This window comes from Aspergillus pseudoviridinutans (assembly GCF_018340605.1).
Source record: "Aspergillus pseudoviridinutans IFM 55266 DNA, scaffold_4, whole genome shotgun sequence".
NCBI classification, from domain to species: domain Eukaryota; kingdom Fungi; phylum Ascomycota; class Eurotiomycetes; order Eurotiales; family Aspergillaceae; genus Aspergillus; species Aspergillus pseudoviridinutans.
The window spans coordinates 813,015-838,444 of NW_025091284.1; the positions used below are offsets into that span (position 1 = coordinate 813,015).

At 47.8% G+C, this 25,430-nt stretch overlaps 11 protein-coding genes and 1 non-coding gene across 12 annotated transcripts; 7 read left to right on the forward strand and 5 right to left on the reverse strand.

Annotated features, from left to right (window-relative positions):
- Positions 1 to 1,096: 1,096 nt before the first annotated feature.
- On the reverse strand, positions 1,097 to 1,997 carry Asppvi_005723 (RTA1 domain-containing protein; the record flags this gene model as incomplete). The annotated part of the gene is made up of 2 exons (XM_043301638.1): positions 1,097 to 1,770; positions 1,829 to 1,997. 2 exons carry the CDS (start codon positions 1,995 to 1,997, stop codon positions 1,097 to 1,099), a joined length of 843 nt encoding a protein of 280 aa, XP_043157573.1.
- An 845-nt stretch (positions 1,998 to 2,842) lies between these two features.
- Positions 2,843 to 3,880, reverse strand: Asppvi_005724 (uncharacterized protein; the record flags this gene model as incomplete). The annotated part of the gene is made up of 1 exon (XM_043301639.1): positions 2,843 to 3,880. The coding sequence occupies one exon, from the start codon at positions 3,878 to 3,880 to the stop codon at positions 2,843 to 2,845; it is 1,038 nt and encodes a 345-aa protein (XP_043157574.1).
- Positions 3,881 to 5,553: 1,673 nt separating this feature from the next.
- On the forward strand, positions 5,554 to 7,134 carry Asppvi_005725 (uncharacterized protein; the record flags this gene model as incomplete). The annotated part of the gene is made up of 1 exon (XM_043301640.1): positions 5,554 to 7,134. The coding sequence occupies one exon, from the start codon at positions 5,554 to 5,556 to the stop codon at positions 7,132 to 7,134; it is 1,581 nt and encodes a 526-aa protein (XP_043157575.1).
- An 830-nt stretch (positions 7,135 to 7,964) lies between these two features.
- On the forward strand, positions 7,965 to 9,181 carry Asppvi_005726 (uncharacterized protein; the record flags this gene model as incomplete). Its single annotated transcript, XM_043301641.1, has 3 exons — positions 7,965 to 8,152; positions 8,199 to 8,486; positions 8,740 to 9,181. The coding sequence occupies 3 exons, from the start codon at positions 7,965 to 7,967 to the stop codon at positions 9,179 to 9,181; spliced, it is 918 nt and encodes a 305-aa protein (XP_043157576.1).
- A 605-nt stretch (positions 9,182 to 9,786) lies between these two features.
- On the forward strand, positions 9,787 to 11,368 carry Asppvi_005727 (uncharacterized protein; the record flags this gene model as incomplete). Its single annotated transcript, XM_043301642.1, has 2 exons — positions 9,787 to 9,859; positions 9,909 to 11,368. 2 exons carry the CDS (start codon positions 9,787 to 9,789, stop codon positions 11,366 to 11,368), a joined length of 1,533 nt encoding a protein of 510 aa, XP_043157577.1.
- A 2,182-nt stretch (positions 11,369 to 13,550) lies between these two features.
- On the reverse strand, positions 13,551 to 14,388 carry Asppvi_005728 (uncharacterized protein; the record flags this gene model as incomplete). Its single annotated transcript, XM_043301643.1, has 2 exons — positions 13,551 to 14,040; positions 14,105 to 14,388. 2 exons carry the CDS (start codon positions 14,386 to 14,388, stop codon positions 13,551 to 13,553), a joined length of 774 nt encoding a protein of 257 aa, XP_043157578.1.
- A 789-nt stretch (positions 14,389 to 15,177) lies between these two features.
- Asppvi_005729 (FAD-dependent oxidoreductase) lies at positions 15,178 to 19,456 on the forward strand (the record flags this gene model as incomplete). The annotated part of the gene is made up of 2 exons (XM_043301644.1): positions 15,178 to 16,952; positions 18,031 to 19,456. 2 exons carry the CDS (start codon positions 15,178 to 15,180, stop codon positions 19,454 to 19,456), a joined length of 3,201 nt encoding a protein of 1,066 aa, XP_043157579.1.
- Positions 19,457 to 19,757: 301 nt separating this feature from the next.
- Positions 19,758 to 20,290, forward strand: Asppvi_005730 (uncharacterized protein; the record flags this gene model as incomplete). The annotated part of the gene is made up of 3 exons (XM_043301645.1): positions 19,758 to 19,801; positions 19,833 to 20,026; positions 20,085 to 20,290. The coding sequence occupies 3 exons, from the start codon at positions 19,758 to 19,760 to the stop codon at positions 20,288 to 20,290; spliced, it is 444 nt and encodes a 147-aa protein (XP_043157580.1).
- Positions 20,291 to 20,318: 28 nt separating this feature from the next.
- Positions 20,319 to 21,277, reverse strand: Asppvi_005731 (uncharacterized protein; the record flags this gene model as incomplete). The annotated part of the gene is made up of 2 exons (XM_043301646.1): positions 20,319 to 20,721; positions 20,769 to 21,277. 2 exons carry the CDS (start codon positions 21,275 to 21,277, stop codon positions 20,319 to 20,321), a joined length of 912 nt encoding a protein of 303 aa, XP_043157581.1.
- Positions 21,278 to 22,114: 837 nt separating this feature from the next.
- Asppvi_005732 (MscL family protein) lies at positions 22,115 to 22,827 on the forward strand (the record flags this gene model as incomplete). The annotated part of the gene is made up of 4 exons (XM_043301647.1): positions 22,115 to 22,251; positions 22,299 to 22,499; positions 22,564 to 22,708; positions 22,765 to 22,827. 4 exons carry the CDS (start codon positions 22,115 to 22,117, stop codon positions 22,825 to 22,827), a joined length of 546 nt encoding a protein of 181 aa, XP_043157582.1.
- Positions 22,828 to 23,035: 208 nt separating this feature from the next.
- On the forward strand, positions 23,036 to 23,107 carry Asppvi_005733. The gene has a single exon. It is a non-coding gene; the product is annotated as a tRNA-Ala (tRNA).
- Positions 23,108 to 23,780: 673 nt separating this feature from the next.
- Asppvi_005734 (putative MFS monocarboxylate transporter) lies at positions 23,781 to 25,273 on the reverse strand (the record flags this gene model as incomplete). Its single annotated transcript, XM_043301648.1, has 5 exons — positions 23,781 to 23,934; positions 23,980 to 24,077; positions 24,133 to 24,903; positions 24,956 to 25,172; positions 25,242 to 25,273. The coding sequence occupies 5 exons, from the start codon at positions 25,271 to 25,273 to the stop codon at positions 23,781 to 23,783; spliced, it is 1,272 nt and encodes a 423-aa protein (XP_043157583.1).
- Positions 25,274 to 25,430: the final 157 nt, after the last annotated feature.

Sequence of the window (25,430 nt, forward strand, 5' to 3'; positions counted from 1 at the left end):
AGCTTTTGAGCTGTCAAAAATAGGCACACCGGTTCTTATTTACGGCCCCAAGAGATCTTCTGTATACTTAGGAGCTAGTCCGCGCGGCTCTCCACGAAAACCAAGGGGTTTTCAACTACCTCCATCTTATCATTTAACACAATGCGAATGGTGAAGATGGAAGTCCGTATCCAAGAATTGATATTCTTCATCAGCGGTACTATGTACTGAGCATCTCTAAATATCACGGACCCGTCATACCTCGAAATGTATGAATTCTCCTCTAATACTACGTGCTTTTTTCGATGCTACATATGTGGACTACGCATTTCCATTCCGCACAGGCTACCAACGGCATCACTGGGCTGGAGTCGAGGAGCTTAGCCGCCAATATATAATTCATATTACTTTTGAGCCATTCTCGCCTCTCTTATACAATCAAAAGAAGAAGCATATTAACAGGTAGTTAGCTACTGGAGAGGGAATAGTATGCAGGATGGCCTAGAGTGATTCTAGTCTGAGAATGAGGTCCATGAAGCTCAAGATGCTCTACCTATAGGATCTAGCACTCTCTGCAGTTCGACCACGCGTACAAGCACCACCACAGTGTTCTAGTTGTTATATTCGGCGGTATACTAGAGCTACATGTCCTAATCCACTTAGTAATTAGCTTTTATATAGAAATGCAATTGTATTGTTGAAAAGGCCCTTATATGGTCCGCGGGCGTGAGTCGGTGGGTGGTGACAGTCGTTGTGGCGACTCAACTCGGTAGTGAAATACATTGGCTGTTAACTAACCAGACAGTGTCTGTCCGCTTAGATAGGCATAGTGAATGCCAAATGAAGAAGACAGTCATGCATATCAAAGACTGAGGCTTCGGGCGCCTAATTCCACCAAATTTCTGGTAGTCTGCTGTTAAGCTGAGATTTAGTATTGCGGTAAGAGGTGTCTAAGGCCTTCGGTTGTACATACTACGAGATAGCCCTGTATGTTAGAGGCGGTTAAATACTTGTCTATCAAGCAGATACTAGTAGGATACAGAACTAAAATTGTGCCTTAGTTATTTTCCCAGGTGGGGAGGTGCAGCAGAAAGTGCCCAAGTAGCAGAAACATAATTCAAGAGGTCCGTACCATTCCTCCCATCTCGTTCAGTTTGACCCTTTCAGGAACATGCGAGTCTGCGTATATGTCGCTGGGAAGCCTGGCTCCAAATGTCACCATCGCTATCCACATGAGAGTCCCGTCGAATACATATGCCGGCCACTCATGTTGTAGCAGGTATCCGTCATTGCCCATAACGTATTCTGCAACCCTGAATAGAGACCGGACCATGATCAACAGGCTGACTAGGTACAGGGTATTGAGGTGCCACTTCCATTGTAAATCTTCAGAGAAGGCCTTGTGCGTTGGGTTTCTATGCATTCGGACCTGAAATATCACCATGCTGGCAATGAAAAATCCAAGGAAAACGACCTGGATAATCAAACCAAGAATAACAAGCTTATTTCCCGTGCTAGCAAGGTCACTGGAGATCATCATGCCAGCAGCACCGCCCTGTATCAAAAATGACAAGACATCGCCGGTGACAAAAGCCTTCGTTAACCAGCGGACGGGTATAAGCGAAAGCCTTTCACCCTTCAGTGCGATAATAATCCTGCCCAAAACCATGTATACTGAGGCAGCGAAAAGGGCTGGACCGAGTAGTATGAAGACGTTCTGGATGCAAAAGGGCATCATCCGTCCGGTTTTGTCGTAAGCTGACGCTCGAGCACAGTAACCAATGAATTCAACTGATATTGTTAGTATGTCCACTACCTCTGTAATGGGTGATCGTCCAGGTGCACTTACAGAAACCCCCAATGGCGAAGCAAATGCAGAAATAGGTCTTTAGTTTCCATATTTTCCAGGTGTGATATGTAGTCGCTGCTAGGAAGAGCAAGAGAAAAACTACCGCCGCTGCCCTCGAGGGGACGTAGTGCCAAAGATAATAGCCCTTGTACGTTTGAAGTTCGGGCATTATATGTGTCACTTGCGCGGTTTGATACTGACCCTGTGAGGAATTGCGAGCCACGGTCTTTGGTCGAATGTGAATGATAATACCGTTCGATGGAGACTGTAAGGTTGTGGTTAGGGTTAAATTGCAGGATATTCGAATAATTATATACTCCAATATGTAGAAGATAATATACCCAAGCGGCGACGCAAAATTCACAAGGCCCCACAGCAGGGCATCTTCAATTGCGGTTGATATTAGTCCTGCACCTCATGTGGAGATTCCTTGTAGTTTCCTGTATACACGTATCAGGTTTCAGATTGAGATCAATCTTCTATAATCATAATCAGTATACGGAGTGTAGCTAATGAACCCAACTAGGAAAATCCAACATCATTATCACGGAACGTTAAAGTTTTCCTGTTATTGCAGATCATAAATAGTAATAAAGCTGCCTACAATAAGGGCTAGGTTGGTTTAGGTTCTGGTGCTAAGATTTTAAGTTGAGATGGGGACCCCTAATAAGGGGCCAGCCATCTGGTTCTCTTCCTGGTATTCTCAGATTTCTAACCTATGGCAACGCGATCTTGATAATGATGGCCCGTGCATACGCCGGTTTATTGGAAGATCCACATACTCCACTCGTTTCAGTGTGGGCCATATTGCCACAACAAGCTGAAAGCCATCCACGTATGCACAGGCCATCATGCGCTGCCAAATCGTAAGCCAAGAGCGTTTCAGAGGTCAATCTTAACAATACATCCCATTCCAATCATGGAAACCAAACAATTCTGTATCGCTATTTTTTAATACACTCCGTCATTCCATTCATGCAGAAATTAAAAACTCCTGGTCCGCTATTCGGAGGGTCAGCTTGTGCCGCCGAGACACGGGGTTGCTGGTTCATCTAAGATGTGATTCGGCCATGAGAGCCATTCCGCCCACTGCGGCCCTAGATACCGGTCGATGGACCGGATTAAGAATCTGCCACCATCACCAAAAACCCACATGTCGCGGCAGGAGTGCAGAATAACTGCATAATGCGCTAGAATAACAAGTGCTTCCGGCCTACGGTGCACTAGCATGTTGGTATACTCCAAAGAAACAATGATCGGCCAGGCAAGAGCACCATGTATATTACCGACGGCCGCATCAGATTGAGAGGCATTGAATGATGATTGCAAAGTCTCGATCGCTTGCTCATAGGTTTCAGTAATTGAAGGGCCTAGCTTGGAGGCTTTGATAAGTTCATGAAGGCGGCTGCACACCAGTCCTTCCCTCATATAATTTTGTAGGCGTGCCTCAGCTTCATTCAGAATTGGCGAGAGTGATGTCTCTTTCATCTGATTCCAATTGCCTCCAATGACTGTACGGACTCCACGGTGGATACGGAGATAGTGGATGAACCGGTCTAGAAAGGCTTGAAAATCATGGTCTCGATATACCAGTGTGTCGCAGATTAGATGCATACCCAGGATGGATGAGAAGATGAATGCCGGTACCTGTGATTTAATGTTGAGATCTGAGTCGGTCTCATAAAACATCCGAAGTGCATGGTTCTGTAACTGCGTCGAATGGTGTCTATAGAACTCATTCTGAGTCTCACGAATGATACTAAGGTGTATAGCAGCGAGGGCCAGTAGCTCATTCATTAGATAGGGGGCAGCCAGTCCGTACTTCATCGCCTCTTTGTGTAAAAGGATTAGGTTGTTTCCACCCATGGACAGGGAAGGTAATGTTTCTGCAGACAGATGGTAGAGCAGCTCGGCATGAAGCATATTGACAGGCGGGTCTGGCTGGATTAAAGACGCAAAGTCCGGTGGCAGGTTGGACGAGTCGGTTGATACAGGTGGGGAGGGTGTCCTCTTTCTGCTGATCCTGCTGGACTGCATAACTTTAATCGTCATTTCAGGATATTTGCATAGCCGTTCTGAAGATATGCAGTGTGAGCATATTGGCCGGCTTTCATCGCACTATGTATCATTAGGGACTTGTCTCAACAACAATGGGTGTTGTTTACCTTGATGTGGCGGCGCTTACATTCGATGCAGCCATGCCGCGATTTCCTATGCGTCCTCCGCGGCATGTGTACAGTGATGTTCTATCGCGAAGGAGTTGCTGAGTCAAGCTAAGACTGGAAGCTAGATATGGTCATTGGCTGCGATGAGGAAGCAGGAAGCCGCCTCCTCAAATCAGGTTGCAACGTGTCGTTAGACGCCTGGAACAAATAGAACTTTATGGGACTGGGAATCCAGCATCCATACCGCCCTATCAGGATTAGCATATGATCCGCGCCGAAATCGGCCATGGAATTTTGCCGTGCTGCCAAAAATGAGAAACCCTCATTGGAGTGGACAATTTCTGACTAATATTCTGGCACTGTTCACCCAGTGGGGTGTGAGAGGATAGTTCTGTAGCCATATTTTATAGAAATCCTTCTGATGTAAAAACCGACTCGAATTCAGCTAAACATCATAACAATTCACTTTGGACTCTTGTAACAGCCTAGGTCTTTTATATGTAATCCTGTCATCGTCTGACATATACGCACGACTCACAGATTTAAACTTCTCGACAACCAGTCCAGCTTGAACGTCTTTTGATATCCAATCTACAACTGAATAAGACATACAGTTGATCCACAGTTCTCATTGGATGGGATATTGTGCATATTTGCTGACAGACGCGGAAAGGCGGCGCGTTGCACACGGTATTGTAAAGATCTAGTGGAGTAGGACCCCGAGAGGTTAAGCACAATGACCATGCGTGAAGCTTGCAGGATTAGCGATGATTGTGTTGGCGGCGGATGGAGTTATTAGTGACAGGATATGACAGCAGACACGAGTGCTAACAACCATGAAGAACTCCGCCATCATCAGACGGTTCTTTGGACGTTGCCCCCACGCAGGCTATGCATACTGGGAATCAAACCAGGACTTTTGACTATGTACGCCATCAGATCGGCCGGCCAAGTGTATAGGAGGAAAAGACAGGATGTGAGACACGTGAAGAAATCTAAGTTCACCTGGCACGACCAGACAAATCCGAGATCAAAATACGCGTATAGACGATAAGACCCACCCACTAACGTTAATAGGATGGTTTCTAAGGTTCTATTGCGGATTAGCCTGCTTATGTACAGTGGACATATTTTACATAATGTAAAGTCTTGTTTAAAAAAAGGTTCTCCAAGGTTTGTCCGGTCCAAGTATGGTGACCTATTTGAGCAAGTGTGCAGGACTACCGACGGGAGAGTCTCCTGAGAATCACACTGTAGCGCAAAATCACTGCGCTACATGAATAAAAAATCTAGCTAAAGGGAATCTACGCTATTCACAGATAATTCCATCCACGTCAGAAGAAGGCTCTGCGCTGGTTTGTCGCAGCGGGCTCTTGCGGATACGCGTATACACGTTACTTGGCGGGAGGTCGATCAAGCGGAGGCCGTCACTCTGGGAGTATTTCMGCCTGGGCGGCAGGCACGAAAGTTAATTTCAAGTCATGTACATATATAGTTATATATTTGACCTTGTCAGCCAGTCTCGGATACCCCAGCTCATGTTTTATTGTTAGTTTTAAAATGAAGATGGTAGCCTTCTCCCGCGCTTTGCTCTCCTTGAGCACCATTTTTGTCAAAATAGCATCCGCTTCCAGATGCTCGCCAGCCTTTATCGAAAAGCCAAATTTGTCTGGAGCTTCAATTCTCGATATTCAAGCCCAGGAAGCCCATAACTTTTCCGCCACTAGCCTTGGCCCAGGAACGAACGAAGGCGGCCGATATACGATCAGTTTCTGCAACGTTACCGTTACCCACACCCATCCGGGCTGGAATGACACAATCTATACTCAAGTATGGCTCCCGCTTCGGGAATGGAATGGCAGGTTTCAAGCCTTGGGTGGTGGAGGCTACGCTACAGGTTTTGGCGAGACCTACCTCACATACGCTGTCGCAAGAGGATTCGCATCTGCCTCTACTTATGGGGGGGTACCGGTGGCAAATGGGAAAGACACTATGCCTACGGACCTGTCATGGGCTCTTAGTAGCGAGAACAACGTGAACTGGTCCCTCCTAGAGGATTATGCATCGAAGGCAACAATCGACATGGCCGTGATTGGACAGCAGATTACCAAGTCCTACTACGAAAAGCCCGCAAACTATTCATATTTTGCCGGATGCTCTGGTGGTGGACGGCAGGGTCTCTTGATGGCACAGAAGTACCCCGATGTTTTCGATGGGATATTAGCTGTCGCCCCGGCTCTCAATATACAACGCTTCATTCCTGCAGGCTTCTGGGCCTCACAAGTCATGAACGAAATTGGAGTTTATCCATCGCCCTGCGAAGTCAGATCTTTTGTCAAAGCAGCCGTTGAGGCTTGCGATCGACTAGATGGAGTTGAAGACGGTATCATTAGCTCCCCAGACCTCTGTCAAGTTAATGCTTCCGACTTTGTTGGCAAGAGCTACACTTGCAACGGAATTCCGAAAACCTTCAGTGCTTCCAGCGCGAAGGTTATCCAAGCTGCTTGGTCTGGCTCTCGCTCCGTCTCTAAGCGCGATGGTTGGTATGGGGTCAACAAAGACGCAGCGCTCGGCACTACCTATGTCCCTACCGCGTGCCCTGCGAACAATACATGTTACTCTTCTGGAAGTGACTTGTTTGGCAACTGGCTCAAGTATCTTGTTGCTAAGGACTCGAGCTTTTCAACCGGCAACATGACTCAGGAGGAGTTCTTCGAAGGCCTCCGCTCTTCAAACATTGATTATTCAGCGATGCTCGGGACGAATGACCCCGATCTCTCCAACTTCAAGGCAAATGGCGGCAAAATGATCACTTGGCATGGGATGGCAGATGAAGCTATCCCACCGCTTGGAACGATTGCCTACTACGAGGAAGTGCTGAAAAACGATCCAAAAGCTCATGACTTCTATCGCTTCTTCGAAGCGCCTGGTGTTGGCCATTGCTACGGTGGACTTGGGCCTATTCCAAACGGAGCGATGTCCCAACTGCTTGAATGGGTTGAGAACGGCCATGCCCCTGCTGTTCTGCATGCCACTAAAGGTAGCAACAACACAGCGAGAGACCTTTGCCCATATCCTCTTCGGCAGAAGTACATTGGGGGAGATCCCAGAAATGCAACCTCCTTCACCTGTGCAAAATAGAGTTTCCTTTTCGAAGACTTGACCTGGGTTCTGACCGATAGTCCATAGTAATTATCAGCAAGTTTCATTCCGTCCATCGACACATATCATTCCTTACCTTTGTACCACCACATTTTATTTTCTTTTCCTTTTCATTTCTGGTCTTGTGTATATATCTTGGTGAATAGCCACCCCCTAATTCAATCTCACCAATGTGTATTCTAAGATGTGTACCGCGGACTATTCCACGTTTTAACGAACTGAAAAATCGATCTTGATATTCCATCTTAGGACAGCAGCTCTGACCTCGTAATGCTTTTCCTTGCGATGAAACTTAGCACAACTGCCCCTCCTCTAGCAAGGGACATCACAGAAAACTCGCTCTACCTAATATATAAAAAGCTTCTTGGCCACACCCAAGCTTCAAGTGTGGTATCACTACATTCCTCCCAAGCTATGATCTTGTTGGCACTGTACAAGTACAGCCACTCTACCTCCTGCGGCACGGATGACAACTGGCGGCTTGTTCTCGGTACAATGACGTGCTTTGGCTTTCTACTTCTAACTTGTTCACAAGTAAGGAAGGCCTGTGTATGTGACTTCTCTCCCTCCCCCCTTCCCATCTTTTCCATCCATCTTAGTCTTTTCTAACAGTCGCACCAACAGACAACTTCGAAAAAGTTGAAGAACGAGGGCGTATATGGTGGGCGATCACTGGTTCTGTCTCCACAGACATTAATGGGGAACGTCAAGACCCCAACCTTCGTGTGCTGCATGCGTTGTCCAGCACTATTATGAACAGACCGCCAGCTTTGAGTGAGGTCACATCGGCGGAAAAATGGCTGGGAAAAATGCCTGTTATCTCTTACACAATCCATGGACAAGCTACCCTGGTGGACCACTGGTCAGATCCCCATTACTTTACCGCCGCTTTTCCAACCTTATTTCCAGCCGGGATCGGTGGCCATCTCGACGAGCGAGCCTTCCCGGTGTCGCTTGGGGCGTTTGCCGAGTGGGCTTTGAGCCACCATAGTAGAAGGTGCCTCCCCTCTATCAATGATGGTACGTCTTACTAATGCGCGTAGATTCGCTCGCCATAAAACCTTCGTGTACCTGTTATATGATGTGATCCAACTCCGGAAGTCGTCGATAGGCAACGCGTTCCTCATCAAACGCCAGGATTGGCACTCGGTAACCAAGGATATCACCTCTCTGACAGTAACGCAGCTCCAAAGTGCAACACAGACAGTCGCGATGGGCCAGAAAATTGAAGATTCGATCATTCGACGACTGCCACGTAATATCGTGACAATCGGCACGCAGGTCCCAGGATCCTTTGCTCAGAAACTCAGATTACGCTCTGAAATTCGAGGGTTAATTACCCGATATGGCATATTCCGATTCTCATGCATATAATATGCACTGCCCGAAGGCCGCTCTCCCTACAGTCAGCTTACTGGGAATAGTCCGAAGCGGAGAAGGACAGTTAAATAACGGATCTACTCTGTTGCATTACGACCTGGAGACTAATGTCTATAATCCCTCTAATAAGGCGTCTGTGGCATTTACAGTTTCCATTTACTTCAGGAACGGCAACCGTTGGACAAATTTTCCGCTTCTTGCTAGACAGTCCCGCATATTTATCACTGGGAGAATCTTCGGCATCACTACCAACACACCTCGACTCGCAATTGGCGTGGATGATGTTTATTTTATTCCAAATCTGGGCTCCATTACGACAGCACCGGTGACTCCTACTTCGTCCGTGGGAAAGCAGAAGCAAGCAGATAGATGGAACAGCCGTGCCAACCCAATGACTCCAATAAAGAGACCTCGAATGCTGATCTCCAGCTCGGATTCCCAACCACAAGACGACGAGGTTCAAAACTACCTCTCTAGTACGGCGCATCTTCCAATAGAATCTGAACTCTGCGACGAACCCATCAATAAGGATATAACTACCGACCAACTGACTCGCCTGGAAGACGGTTCGTCGGCTGACACGATCCTCCAGGGACGTCGACCTAAGAGAACTCGTAAATTCTCTAAGGCAGATTCACCTTTATAATCAGCTTATCTATAGTATTAACTATCAAGCTATCTGAGTTGTTTTAAATTGTTTCTGGTATATAAGAAATTCGACGGTAACGCATCGTATACAAAGGAGAAGAATATGTTACAGTAAACTCCCGTTTTCGGCACGGGCCTCCGTGCGACAGAATTTCGATGTGCCTTATGAAAGTGTGCCGCTAGTATTGCACTAATTCTAATATAGTAAGAGCTAGTCTGTTTTTGGTCTAGAGTGGTCTGCAACTTCCTGTGTTTCCTCCCATCAAAAGAGGTAGTAGACAGAATATATATATATGCACATTGTGTAGGAAATTTGACATCTACTGTATTAGAGCCAAACCCGAAACAGCAATCATACGGGTACGTTGAATCTACTTTGATTGGGCCTCCAACGATTTAGGAGACAAATCAAATGACGCACGACCAGCCGTCCATAAGTATCAGCAGCGAGAGTCAGCACTAGTCTCGAATTGACATGAGCTGACACCGCCTGAGAGTTATAATGTACGCAATCAGAAATAATGGCTTGGTTTCCTCCCAGCACAAGAATCATTTGAGATCCTTGCATAGCTGCTTGAAGCTGTTGAATCGTCTTTTCTCATCATGCCAAAAACAGCAACCGTGGATTGGGAGCCACTGAATGCCAAACCTGGGGCTTTACTCGAACGACCCGCTTGTAAGGCAGGCGATTCTCTGACCAGTTGGGCTCACTGACAACACAATAGGCCGATATCAGAGACAATTCTCTCTCTTGAATCATTTTGGTATGCAAGCCAATGTGATCATTGCTGCCACCTTCACCAATACAAAGGCTGGAAGCATCGTGCTTTCCAAAGAACTCATATACGCAGCCCTGCAACACGTTGTTCGAAAATACCCTGAGCTTGGGATAACTACTTTCTGTCGTCCTTCAGAAACAAAGACTGGGCAACATCGGCGCTGGTCGGCTTTCCTGCGGCAGATCAACCTGGATGCCCATGTGAAGTTCATCAATATTCCAGCAGAGGAGGAAGTAAAAGGATTGACTGCAACCATTGAGAATTATCATGGCCTTTGGTTTGAGCCATCGATAAGACCTGCATGGCAGCTGGTGATTGTTAACGGAAGACACATACTGTTCGTTTACGATCACTACATCACCGATGGGCGCGGCGGTACATACATATTGGAGAGTATCCTGGAAGCCCTTAACTCCCCCAAAGAAGAATTTGTCAACTCTTCAATCGTCGAGATTTCAACAGACGTCAAGGGTTTCCCCGAGGAAGATGCAATTAAGCGGGCCCCCGTTCCGGTTTCCGTCCTGTATGCCGTCTTGAACTATCTTCGTTTCTGGGGCATCTGGCTGTTATACCGGCAAAAGGACCTCTTCTTTCACGAAATCACCCCCAAATTTCGTAAGCTGGACTTCAACAACCCGCAGAAAGAGGATAACCTCGTCAAGACGCGACTTCACACTCTTCGCCTCGATGCCGCTACGATGAAAAAGTGCATTCAGGCCTGTCGATCCCACCGAACATCTTTTACCAGCCTCCTGCACACCCTTATCAAAGTGACATTAGCAGCGGATTTCTATCCTGAAGCCAAATTCAGTCACTCGCAGGTAGTTGTTGATCTCCGACCATTTTTGAAACCCCACGATAGGGAACAGACCGTGGGCAATGCGGCTTCTGTCGTGTCGAGCTACGACTGGCTTTCCAAGTTCCGACAGGCAGGACAGCAAACAGCTTCGAAAGAGCACACATCGCTTGAATCAAGTCTCTTCTGGGAGCTAGCGCGCAAGCATCGAGCGCATGTCATCAACGATCTCAATCACAAAAAGACGTTCTTGAGAGCTTGGCAGTCTATCGAGCTTATAGGGGAAGATGAAGAAGACTATGTTGCCGGCTTTTTACCGGGGTTGAAACTTTTCCATCGTAATGCTTTCTCTATCTCCAACCTAGGTGCTTTTCGCCCGAGTGTATCGGTCGGCCAAAACATGCACAGCGGAAATTGGACCATCACCAATATGGAGTTCTCCGCGGGTGCTGTCAAAGCCGGGTACGCAGCCAACTTGATGTTCAATGTGGCAGGTGTTCAAGATGGTCCAACTACCATTCATGTTTGTCATGAAGAAGGTGCCTTCAGAGAGGAGTTTGTCAATTCGCTTCTAGAGCGGATTAAATTGCGGATGGATGCCATCATCTGAGTGGGCTATAGTAAATCCTCAACGGTTCTCAGCTATCCAATAGATTTATGCATTCAAAGTTTGAGATGTATGACAGAAACCAACAAGCGATATTAAACAAGACTACACCAACACTGAAGAGGTCAACCTTATTTGATTATCTAGAGTTTGGACAGTTGGGTGGACGATAAGGGTTGCAAACAAGACAATGAATGGCTGTGCGCTGAGGGTTCAGCTAGTTTGTAGGGTAGCCAAGTCTCAGAATCGCAAGCATCTGGTCTTTCTGATTCCTTATTTGTTCAGGATCGATTCTAGGCTTGTACATTGGTCTTCCTTGCAAACTCCTTTTCGGTTCTCTCACCCATCACAAGTTCTAGTCATAGTTATGGTTATTACTAACATTAGTGGTATCTGTAGTACCTTGGGTACTTTGCTCTGCTCTTAGGTGCCTCCAGTAGCACTAATATTCTCAGTACTGAAACCATACCCCTAGCTTAAGCAGATGAGGATCACATGCTCCAAAAGTACCCGCGTCATAAGAGTATACATAGTAGTAGACTTTGCAAGCTAGCTAGCTGCAGCTAACAAGTGTGACCTTATTGAATGCTATCTATGGTATAACACTGATCTCTTAACAAAGGACTAAATACATGACCATACAAGTTGTTTTCACCCGAGGCCAATCTGGAGACATCCCTGGAATGGCGTACTGCGCTCACGCTCAGAAAATACTCCATTGTTACAGCTACACGGCAAGGCCTCAGAAGCAACGACCCTTGATAATTCTATTTAGGTTGGCCCATTCTGTAAATTACCTAGGATTCAAGACTACCTTCATCAGAAGACTAGAACGCAAAATCCAACTTCAATTTTTGGCTTGTGGGGTCAATCCCGCCTTCTCAGTGTCGTTGATCTTGACTAGACTGATGCTATAGCCGCATTGATCTCGGCTGGAAATGTTTGGCTTTGTAGCCCCAGGCTTTTCATTTAAAACTATAATGCCGTGTGTTCGAGGCTGGCCTGTAATTCACACATTTACTATATATAACTCATGTCATTTTAAATAGTTTTATCTGCTTCTAGGTTATCAGCATAGGACCTATGCTTTTTAAGCATACTCTCTTTGCTTCTGTTATTTGTTACTTTGTAGCTAGTCTAGTCTAAAGAGTATAAGTTTACCCTTAATTCTTGCTCTAGAATATTAATCTATTCTAGTAATGCTCCTTAACTTATTAGGGAATGGATAGCTTATGCTGCTAATTTTCCCTTGATATAATATGCTTGACACTATAAAAATAAGAAAGGTCATGTTAGGTGATCTAAATTAGCCGCTGGTGAATACCTCTAAGTTGTAACCTGCTAAGCCTTCTTTCGCTAGCCCATATCAGGCAATTGAGTTGTTGGCCCCCGAGCGTACATAGTAGCTAGGGCTAAAAAGCCTAAAGAGAAGATCGGATACAACCGTCAAATAAAATTAGACATTGACCTCCACCAGCCAATCAGTTCCATATGAGGCAATTAAGATGTACGGCCAATCAAATAGGCAGTACGGTCTATTTATTTGGTCCCAGTCTATAAACTCGCTCGTCAGCTCAGCCATATAGACGTAGGATCATCAACCATAGCCCGAATAGTTAACATCCTCGGAGCTAGATGACCTCACCGCACAGTAGCTGTGACGCCCGTTTTCAGTTAATTCTATTTGATGGTCTGTTCTCTTTTGCTTAAATAACCAAATGTGCACTGATCAGTGTTGTTGTATACAGTAAGATGATGATGGCCATTTGGTTTAGCCTCCCCTATCCCTATCATGCACTCGAAAAATGGACTGGCTGTAGCGAGTCCTCCGGGCAACATAAAATAGTCAAGACTGGGGGCGAATCCTGAATCAAAACCAAAAGTCGCCTAGTGTAATTTTGGAATTCCTTTCTGCTCAGCAGTTGAGTAGATATTTTGCTTGGATGATATTCGTTCTTCTAAGACTATCTATAGTTTACATTACTTGTCTCCTATCAGTGCGCTTTTTCTGCATCGCATGGAACCTACAGCAATATCGATGAACTGATGAAGCTTTGCTAGAATTTCAAGCTTGCTACATTGTATCTGAGCAATAAATTCGGATTTAATGACCTCACTCTGCGATTTCATGTTCTTTCTCCATCCTCCAACACCGCGCGGATTTTAGATTGATATTCCCCTGAAATTAGAAATTCACCCCCTCGGGCTTCTGTTCCGGGTCCTCGCGGGATTGAGGAGTGAGTTGGACAAAGTCCGGCTCCAAAACAGCCAATATACCCAAGACCATGGTGATTGCCAAGGCAATGATTTCTTCCAGCACCGCCATGCATAGATAGACGGTTGGATTTCCGTCCAGAGAGAAAGTATCCAGAGAAGTGTAATCGCCGAGGACCGAGTAGATCAGCCGGGGCACCAAGAAGGGGGTAGACAGGGCAATGGCGATAAAGAGTTTCTTCTGGAATCGTCGCAATGAACCGCTGAGTTCCAAGAATAACCAGACACTCAGTACGAGGAAAAGCACGAAGACGGCGAGGAAGATGCCCATGGCGGCCTTGGCGAGTCCGCCGGGTGGATAACCACCGGAACTGACTCCTGCGATACCAAGAATAAGGCCAATGAAGGTGATTAACGTCACTAGTTTCATCGGCCTGGGCGGCATTTTCTCGTCCACATCACTGAGAGCACAACTGTTAGTCTGCGTTTTGGTGGGATGGAGAACTTCTGCGGTCGCCAGCTTACATTTGACGCAGCAGTCCGATAAAGGTTAGCAGCAAAGGGGCTAGACCGATCAACTGACATACTGCCTCAGCCACTTTGATGTTGTACGAGTCGTTATTGATCGAGAGCAACGAAGAAATACTGCCGGCAATTCGAATGAGCGAGAGTGTGACGGGAAATCGCCAGATCTTGCTGCCAACCCTCCAGCCTGATCGCTTCCAGATGAAAATGGCAGCAACGAGGATGATGGGGAATATGATGAGCTGGAGGATTGCAATGCCGTTGCGGTAGGTGACCTTTCCCATGGCGGTGCTGTAGTGGTAGGAATAGTAGAAGTTATAGTAGTAGTAGTAGAAGAAGAAGAAGAAAAAGAAGAAGAACAATTAGTGTATGGACAAGTATGTTAGGCTGGAGACAACACTGCTTGATGTGTCCATCGAACAAGGCAACAGCTGCTCCCTTTTAAGTCCTTGGGATTAGAACATGGTAAACTCGATGTCGAGGTCATGGAGATCACAGCCCTACTGATATTGAGATGGTGAGTGGACCAACATCTAGATTACCGTAAGAGGATTAGCGCGTGTGCCGTCATTCAGGAGCTGAGATCTCGGGAGAAGCCAGCCGCGAACTCCTCCAACACCTCCTCGTCCATTGCTTAGATGTAACTACCCCCGGTGGGGCTCGATAAGGAGCCATTTAGGCGTTCAAGGCGAACTCCAAGGCGCACTTCCCTTTTCATCTCCCGAGAGCCCCAAAGCAACTAAAGTAAAAGCTTGGGCTAGTTCTCTTCGGGTAGATGGGATGTTGCGATATACCCACAGCCACAGTGAGATTCAAGCTCATGTACTAGCCGCATGGAGCGCTCCGGCGCCAGCGCTAGTGCTTTTCGGGCATGTAAGATGCTCGGCCAATGAAAGGGGACATGTCGACGGGTCAACCACTCTGGGAGATGTTAGGTATCTCTGCTTTGTCGTCCAATACATCACCTGGGTGGCTATAAATAATGGGGACAGCCGACAACGAGCTCTCCATGACGCGGCAGCAATTTCTTTCTTTCCTACGTACTTCTACTTGTGACGTTCAAACCCCGAGCCATGGTGCACATATCTTGTTGTCTAGCGAATGCCGCACCCGCATTGGTGGCCCTATTGAGCCTAATTTTCACCACATCAGCGACACCTTCGGAGTACAACAGTCACACTGGACAATCTTCTTGGCCGTCGGCGAAAGAATGGGCGAGCTTTAATAGCAGTCTATCTGGCAGATTGCACCGCACAATTCCCTACGCCGCAAGCTGCTATTATAGTTCTCCATACTACGACCCTTCAGCTTGTGTGGTCGCCGCAGAGAACTACACAACAAACCAGGCACGAACCGATGTATACGGCGCAGCGACATCCCTCAACTGGGAAGTTTGCCATACCGAAACATGCGCACTGAATGCGGTCAGACCGTTCGAATCCCTCTCAGACGACTGCCACCTCGGCCGGTTGTCATCATTGTATGTCGATGCTTCTGAACCTCAACATGTGGTCACCGCTGTCAAGTTTGCCCGAAAGCATAATCTCAGAGTCACCGTCAAGAACACTGGACATGACTACTTTGGCCGCTCGACCAGTCCCAACACGCTTGCGATTTGGACTCACCGCATGAACACGATGAAGTATCATGCGGACTTTGTTGCGTCGAACTGTTCGGTTTCGAACGGTCAACATATCGGGGAGATAGGGGCTGGTGCTCAAGCGTCGGATATCTACACCTATTTCCAGGAGTTCAACATGGATGTGACGGGCGGAAATGAAGGATCGGTGGGCCTGGCGGGCGGGTTTGGTCAAGGAGGTGGTCACGGTATTTTTGGTCCTTCGTACGGTCTAATGGTGGATAATGCGGTCGAGTTCGACGTTGTGACGGCAGATGGCCAATTCCGCACCATCAACCGATGCAATGACCCCGAGCTCTTTTGGGCCATGCGAGGTGGAGGCGGAGGCACCTTCGCAATTCTCACAAGCTACCGGTTCCAACTCCACCCGGCCGTTAAGATCAATGTGTATCAGCTCGAGGCCAACTTCACGCTCCATGGCAATGAGACGGCCAATTACCCGGCCCTGGAACAACTACTTACCCAGCACGCGACGAACCAACCGGTCTGGTCCCACCACAACATTTCAGGGCATGCGTACTACTGGCCGACTAGAGCCGAGATTTACCTCGTCTTGCCGTCCAACGACGAAACAGCCCTGAAATCTCTCACCAGTGAATTTGCCTCCTTCGTGACGAACAACCCCGGTATCCGAGTCAACCAGAGCACCTACACCACCTACCCCAAATACACCGAGTTCCTCCAGGTCACCAACAACATTGCCGCCAAACTAACCCCAGGCGGCATCTTCGGAGTCGTCGCAGGTCGGCTAATGCCAGAATCCTTATTCGAAACCCGCCACACCGTAACCGATCTCGTCCAGGCCGTCCTCGACGGCATCCGCCTTAGCAATAAGCTACTTCCCGAGAGTTCCGTCTCCCAGGTCATCATGACCACCCCGGTGAACCACCGAAACGGGGATGCGACAAGTGTTAATCCCGCCTGGCGCTCGGCTCTTTGCCATGTCCTCATGACCGGTGGATGGACGGAGCAGCTCAGCAACTTTACCGAGGCAGAACTTGTGGAAACATGGCTGGATACGGTCGAGCCCCTGAAGGGGCTTACCCCCGGTGGAGGCTGCTACCTGAATGAAGGCCATTACTTGGAACCAGAGTGGCAGGAGACTTTCTTTGGATCAAATTATCCGGAATTGCTTCGAATCAAGAAAAACTATGATCCAGATCATTTCTTTGATTGCTGGAAATGTGTCGGCTGGCAGGGTCCTTCGGGGTAAGTTGTTCTCTTTCTTTTCCCCTGGGTTTAGTCCAGGGACCATTGTTGGGAATACGGCTAACTGGGAAAACTACGTAGTTCCTACAGCTGTTACAACTAGACTGTAATGTGTTTTTGTCCCGTGATCAAGTTGTCCTCCTGGCTATAGACTCTATAGTCTCTATAGACTCTCGTTGTTTCAGCTTCTGGCATTGACTGGATGCAATTGCATACATCAGGGACCATTAAAATGATGGTTTCCGAACTCTACTTTACACAACCCCTTCCGAGGTTTCTTCAACAATATGTAAAGTTATCAATACTGGTCGAGTAAACCAGCTTTTGTACTTATTATTGTGAAAGAAGATGCTAAGAAAGGGATAAAGGCCTATGACTGTTGTGTAGGCGGGGACCTTCCCTAGACAAATACCAACGCGACTAGCATTTTCCCTTAATCCTCACATTATCTGGATCGGCGATTGCATTGGTGGGTTGCTCTGGGGTGGAGGTACCTTTGAATGGGGAGTTGAGTCAAGGATCTTGAATTGAGCTTATTTTGCCTCTATAGGGTCACCCAGGCTGATTTTCACCACAACTCAGCTTTGCGATATTGTTGGCATCTCCAAATTCGCGTGTTGACTGGTCAGTATCTGAGATACCCAAAGAGACTGGCGTGCAAGGGTACCTAGCAGTCGGGGGTCAGTAGCCACTCATAGTACCCAATTTCCAGCCTAAGTGGCTGTGGCCAAGCAGTCGCCTACGGTGCAGATCTTCTCTTGCCAGTCAGCATGGCGCAGCTTTGGAGCGTAACAGGTGGGGCCGTTGGGGGCCGAGCCGCCAAGAGTGTCGCTTGTTTCCGAAGTCAATCCAGCTGTATTCAGCTCACGACAGCACTGTCGATGAGCAACAATTTTCAAACACCAGCATCCCTTTCCTCTTCGTAATCTTATCATCATCATTGATCGCCTTGTCGACGGATGCTTCAATATGCCAAAACTCAAGGCACCTCGCGGAAGACCATCCAGAAGTTGCGAGAATTGCCGAGTCGTGAAACGACGCGTGKGTCTTTTCTTACCGTTCTAATGACACTACGTAGCACTAACACGGTGACCCAGTGCGACAAGAAGGTTCCCCAGTGTGGTCAATGCATTCGCACGCGCGATATTTGCCTTGGATACCGCGATGAATGGGATTTAATCTTCCGTGACCAGACAAACCACACCATCAAACGGTCCAGTAAGACACGAGAAACGAATGGGTTCTCGACCAGGACTATCCCGTTAATTCCACCTACCCGAGGTCTGGATCCCAGTCTCGAGGAGATAGGCGTGAATTATTTCCTCCGGGACTTTGTCGCGGGTGGTCTCTGCCCTTCACGCGGATATCTGAACTATATCCCGACGGTCTATTCTGCCGATGCGGAGCACCCGGCCCTCATTGCCAGTATGGCGGCCGTGGGTCTCGTCGCGTTGGCCTCTCACCAGCCCGAGCTGGTCATTCGTGCGCGTGCCAAATACTCAGAGGCGATCCTCCATGTAAACCAGGCGTTAGCATCCCCGGCAGAGTCCGTCAAAGACAGCACCTTGATGTCGGTAATATCGCTGGGAGTTTTCGAGCACATCTCCAATTTCGAGTCTTGGGTTCGACATGTCAAAGGAGCTGCAGCGTTGGTGGTTGCCCGCGGCAAATCTCAATTTGCCCGTAGGCCTGCCATCCTGATGTTCAACCAGGTGCGCGCAGATATGTCAGCGGCTTGTATTCAGACCGTACAGCCGTTTCCAGACGACTTGCGGGAGCTGCAGGAAGAGGCGACCAAGTATACCGACCGTTCGGATGCATTATGGTTACTCGGAGTGCTCGCCACGCGGTGCGCAACCCTTTTCGCGGGCGTCGCAAAGAAGCATGATGACAAGTCTTTACTGATACCCACGTCCTGGTCGGACTTCCTAGAAGAGTCGATCGCGATTCAGAGTGAATTTCAATACGTTCTTGATATCCTTACTACGCAAGAACCGTACATAACAATCACGGAACCCCGTGGGAGCGCGACCTTCATTTCTTGTGATGGCCAATATGACCTATACAAGACATCTTGGGCAATAAGACTGTGGAACAACTCTCGAATGGTTGAAATCATCGTTTGCCAGATTATATGCTGGCTCATAAACAAGGTGCTCGCCGAGGAGCCGGCTTACCCCGCTGAGGGCCACCTGAAGCTTCAATCAAAGCTCCGGTATACAATGCAGATTATTTCAAAACGAGTAGCGGAGATACTGGCCAGCGTTCCACAGGGCCTAGGGCTTGTATCGGTCCCTGATGCTGATAGACTCCAAGAACCCAACGTGTCGGGTGGGTATATGCTGATCTGGAATCTGTATACAGTCGGTAAATCTCCTGCTATCAGTCATCAAAATCGCCAATGGGTCATCAAGCAACTTAAGGGTATCAGTGAGCGTGCAAATATCGCAATGGCGTCTCAGCTTGCGAAGGATCTTGTTGAAATAGGACGAAGTGAACATTGAGAGCCGTTGCCTCTAGGCAGGCCCCTTCAGGGATCAATTTTAAGGGATCCTAGCAACTCCACCGTAATCGAGAGGATCGACGAGGTGGTATTTGGTCTATCCACGCAGTTCTAATTAGACAACTGTATCAAGCATCTCAGTCCAGCAGCTAAGCTAGAAACCGAACTCATCATTCATTTTAGCCTGCCTCCCGGGCGTCTATTCCTTGTGGGGTTCCGTTGGCTGTCATTGCCCGAGGATTCTGACTGGTGCGGCCGCCCTCAACTACCTGTAGCTACCAGTATCACTGACCCCGCTGGGGATGCTCCGGGCTTTATGGGGAGAACGACGAATTCAATCAGGACTGTACGTTGTATGGACTGACGCCGCTGACAAGTCCCTCGACATCCGCCACTCGAGACCTGCACGAGGTATCACTGGGAGACATTGAACGGTGGACAGAAGCCCATGAAGTACAGCAGACTATCGCCAACAGCGGCGAGGCGCAGCACCTGGACTCTAACTGGGAGGCCCGCTTCAATGCGGTGGATGGCCACCGAGCCCTGTACCATCGCGACCTTCATCACTTAAGTAACAGACATTTAACAACAGCGCTGTTCTCATGTTCTGCGCTCCTGGCGCACCGCAGATGAACATCTACCCTCAAATGTAAGCGGTTTCCAAACCGTCGCCAGGCTGGCCAACAAGGGATGGATCACGATTGCCAAGTCGGCCATCTGTGGTGCGATCAGAGTGGCTTCATTTGCCACTCAGCCAGCAGGCACCGAATTCGTGACCGAGCATGTCCTGGATAAACAAAGTCTAAGAAACTACCCGGAGTACATGACCAAGTGACTGAACATAAAGGACTAAGAACTCGTAATCAACCGGACTCTTCCACATAGTGGCGTACGCCTCTTCGGCGCGATCCGCACCAGATATCCTTGTCATGTCGCATGTAAATCGTCAGTCGAGGAAGGTCCTGGATATCCAGAGCGACCAGGGGGTACAATTCTTGCAATAGGCTCTCAACCGCCACATTAAAGTAACCTTTGAAATCACGACCGAAGACATCTTCGCCTTCCTCGCCAGGGGTGAGCTCCAAGGGTGGATAGTGTGCGACTCTGGAGACCGCCACCATATATGGAATCTCCTTGCGATCCCGCAGGGGCGCAGACGAGGGAAGTGGTGAGTTAAGCACTGACTGCAGAGCCTCAGGAGTCACCATGAGACAGGCACTAGTAGTGAGTCCTTTGGGAAGATCCCTCCACATCTCCTCGAAGCGTCTATTCTGTTAGACAAACACCTAAACAGATAAGGACAAGAGACCTACCGAGAAACCTCAATTGGCGACGCTCCCTCCAACGCTGGATCCTCTACCCACCAAAACCGCAGCAGCTCAATCGCCCGATCTGACTTGGGATGAAACCCGCGCTGATTCGCATGCCCCTCCTCAACGATCTGGTCCCAGCGGCGACGAAACTCCGCCCACTGCGCATCGGCCTCAGGCCCGTAAGCCGCCGCGCGAAAGATCACAAATCCCCATTCTGACCAGTCTGGTTCGAACTTGAACACGTTCTTCAGGGTGTCGATGTAGGGGGCCCAGATCTCGCGGTCAGCGAACTTCTGCTCGTCTGTTTTAGTGGCTTCTTCAGCGAGGCGTTGAGCTTCCATGTTTTCCATGACTTGTTGGTGGATTTTGTCTTCGAAGGCCTGGTACAGGCCTGCTTCTTTAAGGCCATTGAGTAGGGCCATGTGTTGGTCTTCGGTGAGGGTGGCGAAGTCCTCGTTGCTGCCGTTCATGACGCGCTCGTAGTCCCATCCTGGTGGATAGAATGACATCTTGCTTTATTGTTTATCTTTTCAAAAGAAGAATGAAGATTGAGATGAAGTGATGAAAGGAGAAGCTGAGGAGGGGAAGGAAACAGGGGGTGATCATTCATTAAATTGGCGATATCGGATAGCTAAGCCACACGCCACCTGGTTAGTAGTTGGGTGGGCAACCATTAGTGAATCCCAGCTGTTGTATGTTTTTCGTTTTTCATTTTATTTTTTGCTTTGCTGTATGCCATTGCCATTGTTCAAGAATTAGAGTGTTATACCAGTCCGCCGCCAGAGAATAATTTCGAGCCAGTGCAGGGGTGCACGCTGGAAGATGTGGGTTGGATGAAGGTGTGCTAGATAGGGCTCAGATAGTGACCTCTGCTTTTATGCGCAATGGCCTGGACTGAGAAGCGCAGTATAGGCGTCCTCCTGAGATTACTTTCAACTTCTGATCTGACAATTTTTCTGCCTTGGAGCTGTTGTCGATACTTGATAGTTCGGTACGATTTGCTAGTCATTTGCATATAAAAAAAGTATAAAGATTAAATTTTATAATAAGAGATTATAAGAAATAAGTATCCTTAAATCACCTATGCTAGATACAACCTATATTAAGGAACAGGAGCTTCCGCTCTGTCAAGAAACGGACTAGAATTCATAACCTTAATCTCATCCAAGGAAAATGATTGGCTATGCGTAATGGCTTCCAAGTTTTGTTTTTATTGATAGACACGGCACATGACGGGATGATGAAACCAACGCGTTTAACACGAATATAAATGGTCGACCCGCCACAGTCCACAAGTCCACACTGGTGCTCTTCAACATCACATCTCGACACATTCAACAGTAGGCATGCCTCGCCTCGACGATAGCACCGAAGCGCTCCTTCGAGCAGGCCACAGCGCCCAGAGCACCGTCAAGCGTGCTTGGGATGGCTTCGTCAATTTCGCCGTGCGAGACAATGTTCTCGAGGTTGCATTGGGTTTGATGTAGGACTTTGTTGACCTCACAAAAGGAATCGACTGACATCGATTAGTATCGCTCAAGCATTTACCAAAGTGGTTACCTCTTTTGTCTCCGATATCATTCTTCCCATTATCGCTCTTCTTCCATTTTTGCATCGCAACCTGGACGAGAAGTTTGCCGTCCTCCGACGTGGGCCGCATTATGTCAAGGAAAAGGGGTATAATACCCTCGAGCAGGCGCGAAACGACGGCGCCCTGGTACTGGCTTATGGGTATGCTCACCACGCAAGATTATATGGCAACCATTTGAGTATTTTGAGCTGAAGAGTGGCACAGCGCATTCCTCGAGACAATGATTAGCTTTCTCGGGGTCAGTCTTACATTGTATGCGATCGGGCATCTCTACACGTGGATCTCGCATGATGAGGTCATTAAGCTAACAGTGAAATGCAAATACTGTCGGAAGGACATCAGTGAGAAGGTATTTTTTTTTATCTCCTATGCCCACTGGAATGTCCAGCCTTCTAATATGTTTAGGCATTGCGCTGCGTCAACTGTACCAGCTGGCAGGACGGTCGCGAGGATTCGCGCCAACAGTAGACCTTTGAGTGGAAGCCTTATTATCGATCAAGTACAGAGAGCCAATAGCATAAACACGTTGGGTTATTTCTACTGCTAGCTTCTTTTAGTTTAATTTAACTTTCTTATTGATATCTACAGAAGACTGTCGTACTGAGATGACGACATCATGGAAATTGAGATGCCTTTTGGTCTATATAACATAATACAGCCCCATCTTCCAACAAATGGGCTTGTGGTTTAGTGGTATAATACCCCCTTAGCATGGGGGTGGTCCGGGGTTCGATTCCCCGCGAGTCCATTTTTTTGCTTTTCAATTTTATTTTCTTGAACCGTTTTTGCACCTTTGCAACCTCGATGATTTTATGGCTCTATTTTTAGTTCATGGGTCGAATATATCCTTGAAGACGTTTTCAATCCATATCAGATTGTTTCGCAGCCATCATGTTATTAGAGTAGAGTTACCCAATAGTAAATACCAAAAATTTATGACTTACCGACCTTTTCTTATCCCAGAGTTTATTAAAAGCCTAGAAAATCAGGACATAGCGAAGGCACTCATTTATAGTCAAGCTGTATGTCATTGATGCTATATTTTGACTACAATTAATTACCCTTACTGTTTCTGGCAGAGCTTCGAAGGAGTGCTGAAGAGAAGTCGAATATGATTGGGACCAAATGCATGGCCTGTTTTCCTGTTGACATGAATGCCCTACCTCAAGCGTGTCACATATGAGTATCGCACGTCAAGACTTAAGTACAGACCTGGCAGATCGAATAATATTCAAGTTGGACTGGCCATAGTTTTCATACGCTTTAATAACGTAGATGACAAGAAATCATTGGGGAGGAGAAACATGAGGAGAGAGCTGAACAGGCATTCTAGTCTAGTCAACACCGTGGCTATCAGAGTCTATGGCACGAACATTAGGGCACCTCAGACATTAGGTCAACTGTCGCATAATTCCAGCATCTCAGACTGATGCCAGCAAGTCCCGATTCTGCATCAGACGCGCGACCGCCAGTAGCAAAGTGCCGAGGAAGAGACTGACACCGGAGTAGATAGAAAGCGAGAGATATCCGTATTTGCCAGCCAGTTCGCCACTGATAGGAATGCCCGCCATTGAGCTGTGTAAAAGTTAGCTTTGCATATTGAAAGATGTAGATACGTACGAAAGAGATGTAGACGCCATTACAGCACCAATAGATAAGCCCAAGGTCTTCGGTGTAGCGATTTGAGCTGCGCACGCTTGTTGAAGGGAGAGAATAGCCTAGGAGCACGTTAGCGCCTCTTATAAAAGGGACGAAGACTTGATTAAGGCGCACTCCAGAAGTGAATCCGTATGCTGCAGACCAAACTACCAATCCCGCAACGGACGTCGCAGTTGTCCAGCATAATGCGATGACACCGGATAACAGTGTCGCGAGGATGCAGATGTTGAACCGACCATATCGATCCGCAAGGATGCCTGGAATAATGCGGCCGAAGAAGGACGCTCCGTTAATAATGGAGATTGTGTAGAATGACAAGTCGGCGGAGAAGCCCTGTGCCACGGCATAGGATGTGGTGAAGAAGAAAGGGGAAAACATTCCGAAATAAGTGATGAAAAATGCCAGGCAAGTCACCTGCATCTTGGGTTCTCTCAAGATCGAAAATCCTGATTTGGGAGTATTGACGGGCTCCTGGTCTGGAATCACACCCTCGTTGGCGTCTGGTCTCTCAGGCAGCGTCTTCGTGGCTGCTGGAGCCTTAGGAGGCCGACAACAGAGACACGAAACGGCAAGAAGAGGGATCATAATGAATCCAACGATGCGCATCGTCCACCCAAATCGAATATTGGGCTTTTTCAGGAGCTCGTTAATAACAATAGGCCAGATAACACCACCTAGAGATGAACCAGCGATAACGATCCCCATAGCGGCTCCACGTTTTACCTTGATATATTGACCGACGAGAGCAAGCATGGGACACACTAAAAGTGCCAGGGATACACCGAGCAAGATGCCTTGCGCAAGAATGAACTGGTAGAATTCCTTGCAGAGCGAGGTCATCATGATTGAGAAGACGGTCCCGACCGAGCCCACATAGAGTAATAGCTAAGCAGTCTGTTAGCTACGTCGCAGTTTCAGGAGCATACGAGGGACTTACCCTTGGTCCGAAGGCGTCAAGGAGAGGGCCAGACACTACGGACACGGAGAAGACAAAGAAGATACTGAGAGCACCGAGCCATGCGATTGTTGATTCAGACTTGTCCGCAAGCTGATTCTTCGCGTAGTACTCTTGAAAAATACCAAACGAGTTCAAGAAGCCCACGGTGCAGAATAGCCCCGTGAAAGAGCCCAGAATGGTCAAGTTCGCTCGTGGCCTAGCGAAATCGCATGAGTTAGTCCATCCTGCGAAATTTTTGTTCACCGGCGTTGAGTTCTGAACGTACGTGTACTCGCTAGGTGGCTTCTCGTCAGCCATATCGATATATCACTCTAATGCAATTGGGTAAACAAGGTAGCTTTAAGAGAAGAAAAGCAATCTTCTTGTTGTCGGACAGAGTGATTATTGTAGGGATTGTGCTTGGTACGATAAAAGTTCTGCGATGGAGCAAGAGAAGACATCGCTATATAAGGCC